This window comes from Maylandia zebra, linkage group LG7 (genome assembly GCF_041146795.1).
Source record: "Maylandia zebra isolate NMK-2024a linkage group LG7, Mzebra_GT3a, whole genome shotgun sequence".
NCBI classification, from domain to species: domain Eukaryota; kingdom Metazoa; phylum Chordata; class Actinopteri; order Cichliformes; family Cichlidae; genus Maylandia; species Maylandia zebra.
In genome coordinates, this window is record NC_135173.1 from 36,904,114 (window position 1) to 36,913,285 (window position 9,172).

Sequence of the window (9,172 nt, forward strand, 5' to 3'; positions counted from 1 at the left end):
CAAAATTTTGAGTGCATAGTAATACATTCATGGTTATTATATTTTAATGCTTTACACCACATTGGCTGTCACACGTTATGTCCTGTAGTAGACACAACCTTAACAGGCATAATTGAATAGTACAGTCATGATGGTGAGAGATCTGGTGTCATTAAACTGAAACTAATACAACCACTCTTGTTCAGGGTATTTTCGGCATGATCTTATGAAGAACAACGAGCTAAAAAGGCAGGAAAGCTATCTTCTTAAATATTAAGTTGTTACACTAAATCTGTGAGACAAGTCATTTCAATCCTAAATCTGTCAATCACCAGGAATGTCAAATAAAAAGAGGAACAGGGACATCCGTCAGCCATAAAGCTTAAAAAAGAAAAAGAAAAAAAGGAAAAAAGTCTATCCCTTGTTTCTGGGATCAACTGTCACAGCCAGAGCAAGCTGGAGATGTGTCTTGTGGCACAAGTTTTGTTTGGTTACTGGTATATTACAACAGTAATGACTGAGAGACCTGTGACGTTCCTTTGATCTTACAGGGAAAGACACACCACTAGGGGAACTCCCACTCTGTCTTCCATGAATATGTCATTGATGCCTCAGGCCTTCATCCTGCAGAGTTTCCAGTGTACTGGCTGAGACTCATTTGCATAGATCAAATTTGCAAGACAAATTCAGCGCTGTGCTCTATCACCTCGCCTGTTGCTTGTGTCTGTGAGATAGAGACACACTCAGTACCTGCGTGTGGATTAGGGTGTGTTGTTCATAACACAAAGAGCTTATGTTTTAGTCTTGATTTTTTTTTTTAAATTTGTTGGTTTGGTTATTTGCTGGATGGATCAGATTTGGCAGATAACTGTGGCTGCCAGTGCTGAGACTGTTTCTGGTGTATGATTCTGACATTTGACTTGAAGCCATTTTACAGACATCTGAGACACATCAAACAAGTACACTCAAAATATTTCACTGCCCTGCACTCCATGCAAACGTGCAGGGATTTTGCATATCTTTACATACAGTTTCTAAAAAATGTTGTTTTGGGAGAGTATTTCTGACTGTTTCCTGTTTAGTAGATTTACAACTTTGAGGATACAGCACCTCAGGCAACAAGATATACAAATTAACTGTGGCTCCCACTTTGGTCACACACAACTTTAACACAGCTGCTATGTCTGGCAATTGTGTTAGAAAATCAAAATTACTCCCCTTAATTAAGGTTTTGTATGCCTCTGCTTCCATGTGGGATTGTTGCAGACACATGCAGGCATGCATGCTACCTTCATGTTCTCTGGTTTTCCCCCAGGCTTCCCCAGGCAGCACCACCCCTCCTCTTTCAGGACCCATGTCCTGTTTGCTCGGTTCCACCCAAGATGATCCTCTCCTTCCCTTTCTGTTGGTTTACCTGGGCAGGATTTTGATTTGCTCAGTCTCCTCACACCCACAAGCTGCAGAACCAGTAAGTCTAACTGTTGCAGAGGATAACAACAGACCCTACTGTAATATCAACAAATTTTGCATAGAGACCTCAGATTTGTTTGCCTGACAGTAAGCCCTCATGTTTCTACTCGTCCCTTCACAAACACTGATTTCTGCACTACTAACACAACTGAATACACACTTGCTCTTGAATTTATAATGTACGTTTTTATACTTTTTGTATATCTATTTATCTACAAGCCATCTAGTTCTTTAACTGTACGGTGGAGAGTTGCTGTATGTGGGCCACTGAGGTTGGTAAACTCAGACGTACATACAATAACAAAATATGTAATGCGCAACATTTTTAATATCAATGAAAATTGGAGAACAGATGTGAATTGTTGCAGTTTTGCATAGTGGAAAAACTGTAAGACTGGAGTCTTGTAGCGTGCCAGCTGTTCATTTTTTCACAGTCTTTTAGGCCCATGCATTGTGGATATAGATGCATGCATTGAACAACAGAAACTATTCGTTCTAATATACCAGTAACGATCCACTTACCTGAAAAACTGATATCATCATATTTACATCACAGCATGGCAGGGAAGGTGGCGGTGGGTGGGAGCTTCAACTTTGGGTTCACTTTAAATGTTCACAGTGCTTCTTTAAGTTCTTGTCAGATTTAAACAGAGCAGGTGAAGATCTGATTTGCATTTAGCAGCTTAAACCTAACAGGTTTGGTGTTTGGGGAGGGCGGTGTGTCTTCGTTAGAATCGCCATTTGTTTGTTGAAGTAAATCCAACAGGCTGCCTGGGTGTGGTTAGAGCTGAGTAAGTAATCGGTACCTTTTCAACAACCTTTTATTAATCCCTGTATCCCATTAGGCTGAATGCACTGCAAAGGCCATTTAAAGGTGTGTAGGGAAAACATACAGTATGGCGGGGCAGACGGTTTGTGTTATTCTGATTTTTACTGAGATTACAGAGCTCCTTTTTGCTCTTGAACATAAAAACTGGACGATGTATTTGCTTCTAACTTTCCTTTAGCTGCTTTCTAGTCGACTCTCTGGAACGAATGGCTCCCTGCGCTTGGATTTGCATAATGTTCTGGGTGTTATTTGAATGCAGGATAACTCCACTACACACTATATCTAGTCTTGCGAGAGATTTCCACCTGGGGCCTGAGTCACAGTTTCATCCTGTATGTGTTTCTAACTATGAAAAGCAGAATAAACCAGTCAGGAAGGGAAAGTATGTTACAATGTTCATCACACTATGTGTGTATTTTACTGTGGGGTGACAAAGGACCAAGTATTATATTTTGCCTCATTCAAAAACAACAACCACAGACATTTGAGATTGCTTCAATATTTATTGGACTCTAAGCAATGGAACATTGTAACACTGCAACAACACAATGAAAAGTGCATCAGAATAAACATTCATTCATATCTTGAAAGATTTCTTTCAATGTAACTTACATAGTGCCTTTTAACCTTAACTGGGTTCTACTGAGCACTTCATAATGTGTTTCTCATGTGCCCATTCACAGTCACACACAGCTGCCGTGCAAGATGTTTGTAGGCCAAGAGGCTCTTCCCCAAGGACACCTCAGCATTCGAAGGGGTCAAAGGCTGAGCCCTCAACCTTGTGATATGTTAAGAAAATGCTCTACCAGTTGAGCTACAGCTTCCCCCAGTGTCAGCATATTGTTAAATATTATTTATCACACAGGTTAAAAAACAACAACAACAACAAGAAAGAAAACACTTCCTCTTCAGCTTATGCCATGCTGGCTCTCGTGGTGCCTGCGCAGATCAACCTTGCGTTGGAAGCCCTTTGAACAAATGTCACACCCGAAGGGCTTAAATCCTGTGTGTTTCCGGCTGTGTGTGATCAGGTTGGAGCTTTGGCTGAAAGCTTTGCCACAAACTTGGCATTTGTGAGGTTTTTCACCTACAAAAAGAAAATGAAACACACAGAAGAACACATGCCGTAAGAAATCTACACCAGGGATATCAAACTCATTTTACATCATGGGCCACATACAGCCAGCTTTCGTCTTATGTGGATTGGACCAGTGAAACTCCCCTTTCTGTCAGTTTAAACAGCATTTTACAGGAGAAAAAGAAGCACAATGTCCACAATGCATCTCAGTTTTTCTACATGAGAAAGAAATACTGCTGGAGTGAATGAAGGAAATCTGTCAGTACAATTAAGTAGCTCACTCCCCACAACTCCCCAAATCCAAAATGTATGCCCTTATACATATTTCCCAAACCTGTCAAGTGGGCCAGACTGGAGTCTTTGCCAGGCCAACTCTGGCCCCTGGGCCTTAAGCTTGACACCCCTGATCTGCACAATCAAAACTTGGACAATTTTCAAGTGATTTGTATAAAACTGTTATAGTTTTCTTTTCACCGCTTTGGTAAAATCAGGTTTTCCAACATTACCAAAAATGGTGCCAAGCGTTTTCGTCATACAGATAACGTTTTTCATTAAAACCATGAGAGAAGAATCAGGCCATTGTTCAGATTTGTCAGAGACATACTGGCAACAAATATAAACTAAAGTTCCTTTTACAGAGCTCTGTGAAGAGGAAACCCAGATATGCAAATCAACAGGATATTTGTTTAAGCTTCTTTTTCTGATTTATCAGCAGTTATATTACTCCTAGAAATAGTCCCTACATGCTTGACCTGGAAAGCAGGTGATTGCTGAAGATGGATCATATGCAGGGTCACACTGATGGTCACAAACTGTGAGAATGTTAAGACATTTACCAGTGTGTATGTAGGTGTGCTTTTTCATATCAGATTTCTGATGAAATCTCTTGCCACAGTACTGGCAGGGGTAAGGCCTGGTGTCGGAGTGGATAAGCAGGTGTGTCGAGAGCGTGGATGAACGCTTGAAGGATTTGCCGCACATCTTGCACTCGAAACTTTTTTCCTGATCAAGGACAAAGACAAAAAAAGTGAGGCACAATAATCAGTTAGTGAATAAATGTCAGAAAAAAATTTGTCTTTAAAAGTTCATTCCAATAATTTTAGTAGATTTTTGGGATCTTTTGATGGGGAAAATTGTAATAAAGGAAATGTATATGTTCACATTTCCTTCATTGTTTCTACTTTAAATGATCAAGAGCATTTTACGAATAGGAACTATAGTTGTGTTCACTAAATGTAAGCATGAATCTTGAAAGCTGTCAGCATATCAGACAAGTAGAGTAAAAAACTGAAGCCTAATCCACACTAAAGATTTAAAGGCCAAGATGTGTTGTCCTCTGCATATTCAGGTCCCTAAACTCTTTAAACACTGAAATAATTCCTGCTTCGTCAGTATACCTGAGAGTGGACGTTCATGTGCTGCTCCAGGCTGACAGCATGACCAAATGTTTTTCTGCAGATGCTGCAGCCAAACGGCCTCATTCCACTGTGAGACCTTCTGACATGAACCTCCAGTCCATGGGAAGTTGAAAATACCTAGAACACAGTTCGCCCATAATTGCACTCGTCAGTGGAGTCAAAGTGACAAAGTGAAAGCCGTGAAATATGTCTGCACCTGACATAACAGCTTCGCGAGCTGCACAACCAGTTTTAAGCCTTTGATCTTGGCCTAAGCTGCGGTACCTACCTTGTCACAGGTGATACAGTGATAGGTGTTCGAAGAAGGCGAGTAGTGAGTGCTGCAGTCTAGAGGCTGCTGAGGCTGAGGACTACGGTTGATGTTGGTGCTGTACAGGTTACTGGCATGCTGCAGCACTGTGGGGCTGAAACTCATCTGACGGAGCTTGTAGGAAGGAGACAATGTCTCCCAGGCATAAGGTTGGAAGTCAGCCAAGTGAGGCTCTAAAGGGCGCACACATAAGAGACAAAAAAAAGCATATCTTATCTTTGTTATAGATGCCTTTTTAAAAAGTTTGCATCAGGGGTGTTTTTCTAGTAGCACAATTTTTTCAGTGTGATGGTACAAGGTTTATGAAGACTGAGCTGGGGTTCATTGGAAATAGTTTAAAAAGGCTTGAAAATTGTTTGAAATTCAGCGAGTTCTAATGATTTTAACTGTGAATAGACCAATAGTCTCTAAAAGCATGCATCAGATGACATGGCTGCCACGTAACAACAGTACACATATGTTGGATTCTTTTAGGTAGCAGAAGTTAAAAAGCTTCAGCTAACCTAAAATTCAACTAATTAGAAAATAGTTGGCAGTGAAGCAAACCACTGTAAGACATGAAAGGGCCAATCCAGCCTAAAAATATATTGCTTTATATCTGTTAAATCACACCCATGTCATTTTTTTCTCAATCTCGTAGATGTAAACATAAGGCTATAATTCTATTTCAGCATGAAAGCATGAAATATTACTGTTTTTCCTTATAGTATTTTTCTTGAAAACAAAAAGGATCCTGTACATTAAAGGTGTACATATCTGTTTCTTATTTGGATAAGATGTAATGCAAAATTGAGTGGAATGCCAGTGCAAACAGAAACTTCTACACATGAAAAACAAAGCCAAGGTGGAAGTGCTGGATACCTCCTAGCATGAAAAACATGTTTAACAACTGATATTAAAACTTTATGCTGACAATGGAGCTGAATATTTTTACAGTGCATTCACCTATATACTGGGGTTAACTGGACTGCTGTCCTGACACACAGACAGCTTTTGTGATGTTAGTGCTTTTTCATGCTCATTAATGGAACAATTTTCTTTTTTTTTTTTTTTTTTTAAAAAAAACACTTTTATTTATCCCTTAAGAGTAAATCTTTTTCAGAGTAGACTTGGCCAAGACTGCACACCATTACAATGTTACAAAATAAAAATCAAATTACCTCAAAACACATCAAACAAAATATTATGTCAGAGTCAAAATAATACAAAAACTAGGTCCAGCTTATGAATAGCAGTTACACTCTTCAGTTACAGCAGTCTGATTAATAATCTGATTGATAACCATGTGGTACAGACCAAAGAGTTTCTACTTCAGGTTTTGTGAGTGAAATTAGTGTTTTGTTAGTTAGCTACTCAGTCTAAGGGAATAACCTTTAACCCTTTTTCAACCCGAATATGCAAATCTTTAATAAAGAAATAAATATATAAAACTGTGGTCAAAATGCCAACTTTGAAGCTTTAAAATGCTTTCCAAAACTAATGGGCCACGTCTACTTCCACCTCTGATATGCAGTCTCTATTCCAGCCTAGTCTTTTGACTTCCAGATGGCAAGTTTTTAAACTTACCTGGCAGGTAGTACGGCTGTGTCTGAGTCATGAGAGGTCTGCTTGGCTCTGGGTGAAGCGGTAAGGGACATTCAAGCTCCGGTTCCTCCTTAGTAAGTAAGCGGGGGGCTTCAGGGGAAGATTGCCCCTCTGACTTAGGCCTGTCTGAAATGTCTGTGGTCTGAACGGCTGCTGGGATTTCTGCAAATCCAAAACAAAGTGAAGTTCGGTTGATTAGAGAGAAAGTAAATCTAAATTAATATCTTCTTTTGTTCAATTAGGTATTTTCTTTAATAAGAAAAAGCAACAAATAACATCAGAAGTTTTTTTTTTTTTTAATTTTTAATTTGCAAAACAAATAAAAATTTGTTTAAGACGGCAAGGAGATTTGGGGTTGCGATAAAAAGCAGTTACATCCCGCAGCAGTAATTTCATTTAATTATTTTAATAGGGCCCCGTTCTTCACCTATTCAGATCAACTCACTTCTTTTTTTAAAGACTTACCAGATGTTGCGGAGGCCTCCGAGTCATCCTCATCGAAATTTTTTTGCCTGTAGGAAGTGAACTTTTTGCTTCTTACCATAAACGACAGAGGCATGGTGATCCTAGACCGGAAAAGTATAATAATTAAAAATAATTTCTTTTTTAAAAAGGTGATGCTTTTACGTAGGCTTTTACGTCAACGTCAAGAGTATAACAATAAATAAATACACTTAAACTCCCGGAAATTCTCCTCTTATTTGAATTTTAATGATCTCAAAGCTTCACATGAAATGATTTCAGTGCGTCTAATTATTTCATACCGTTAAAAATCCGCGAAGATTAGGAAAAAAGAAAAAGTCCTCCTGCTGATTTTGTAGCTCCTCGCAGCTTCTAGAGACGAAAACAAACGCAAACGGGGAGAAAAATAACCCAGTTAATATTTCCTTTTTTTCCTGGAAGAAAAACAAGTTTCAGAGGAGAGATGCGTCGATTCCAAAAGTCTTTGAAAAGCAGTGTAAACCTATCAGGTTTATACCTCCCGCTCATCCCCCCTCCCTGATTTTCAATCTCGCAGCGGAATCTGACTGTGGTTTTAGCCAATGAAAAGGCCAAACGGCAGGTGGAAATTTGCTTAGAAAAACACAGGGCCTTAGGAACAGTTATACAAAGCACACAGTACTCACAGGACCAAAAACAACAAAAAAAATGCCGGAACTAAAGGTAAAATATATGTGCAGTAGGTTTACAGGCAAAAGACCAATATAGTGATATGCTCGGCGAATTATTATTTGTTTCTTTTTTTAAAAAGGCTTTTAGACTTCGACCGTCACCAGCAAAGCAAAACCAAATTCAGCTAAATAAAAAAAAGCTTAAAATAATAAATATAAACTGGAATTTGAAATTACAAAACGAATTAATTTAATAAATAAATATTTTCATCGCTCCGTGTTTGATTTACAGGATTTAATTGCAGTAAAGATGTATGATTGCGTGCAAGATTTAAACGGCTAAAAGATCCTATGAGATTGAAGGACCTCCAAAGATACACACACCAAACCAGTCCGGAGATTAACCGTGTTGACTCTTTTTGTGTACTTTTATCGAAGCTTGTCTTTATTCGTGTATGACAGATTTCCCGGCAGTCTGTTTTAGATTCACACAAGAGGAGGTCCGAATGACAGGAGACCTATAATGTGAGAGGTCTGGGCTTTTCTGGTTGAAATGAAAATATCAGCTTATTAAATCGCATAACTGTCGTCAGATTAAAGGAAGGAGGGAGAAAACGTTTTGTGGAGAAGGGCGAGAAATGCGAGCGCGCCATCTTGTGGATAACGTGTGCATTTTCAATGAGGATCATATATTTTTATTCGGATGTTACAGTTTTTCTCGATTGGCTTGGCTCATTTCTTGAAACCGAGATGACACTCTCAAAACCATAAGGTCATTTGGCCAAACAGTCTTACAGTTCTGCCCAACATTATAGCTCACTAGCAAAATCAAATATCTGTCCCCAAACTCTTCGTCCATGCTTCAAAAGCAGATTCCTTTTCCATATAAAAGGCCAGTACAGTCAAAATAGCACAGATCCTTCTCAAGTGCCTTGGCACATGTGCATTCATTTAGTGTTTTTGTCAAAATAACCTGGATGGTTTAGCACAACACCATGGATCCCCTGCAAAAGCTCATATCTCTCCCAAAAGAGTTTATCCATGTGTCAAAACTAAATATCCTTCCCATATAAATAGTCAATGCCCCCAAAATGCATTATACCTTTGGCATTGTTTAAGCACTGCAAGTCAAAATGCTTAGACGTTTTGTCACTGAGGCACAGGTCTAGCAACAGAATACCACTATGAATAAAACTAAAAGATTTTACAATAAAATCAGCCTCCAATAAACCACTCATACTCAAGGAAACTGTAAACATTGTCATTCGTACAAAGAAATGTTAACATTAGAGAACATACTGTGAAAAGAAAACATATACAGGATTCTGTAAATGTGAACAGTTATAAACACAAACAAAAAACAAAAAACCCCACAAATAACCCTAGCCTACC

General features: G+C 38.9%; 1 protein-coding gene across 1 annotated transcript; it reads right to left on the minus strand.

The window, feature by feature from the left end:
- Nucleotides 1-2,761: 2,761 nt before the first annotated feature.
- On the minus strand, nucleotides 2,762-7,679 carry gfi1b (growth factor independent 1B transcription repressor). Its single transcript, XM_004538434.5, has 7 exons — nucleotides 7,433-7,679; nucleotides 7,134-7,234; nucleotides 6,651-6,830; nucleotides 5,043-5,257; nucleotides 4,754-4,891; nucleotides 4,193-4,358; nucleotides 2,762-3,365 (listed from the first exon to the last, which is right to left on the minus strand). The coding sequence occupies exons 2-7, from the start codon at nucleotides 7,225-7,227 to the stop codon at nucleotides 3,187-3,189; spliced, it is 972 nt and encodes a 323-aa protein (XP_004538491.3). The 5' UTR covers nucleotides 7,228-7,234; nucleotides 7,433-7,679; the 3' UTR covers nucleotides 2,762-3,186.
- Nucleotides 7,680-9,172: the final 1,493 nt, after the last annotated feature.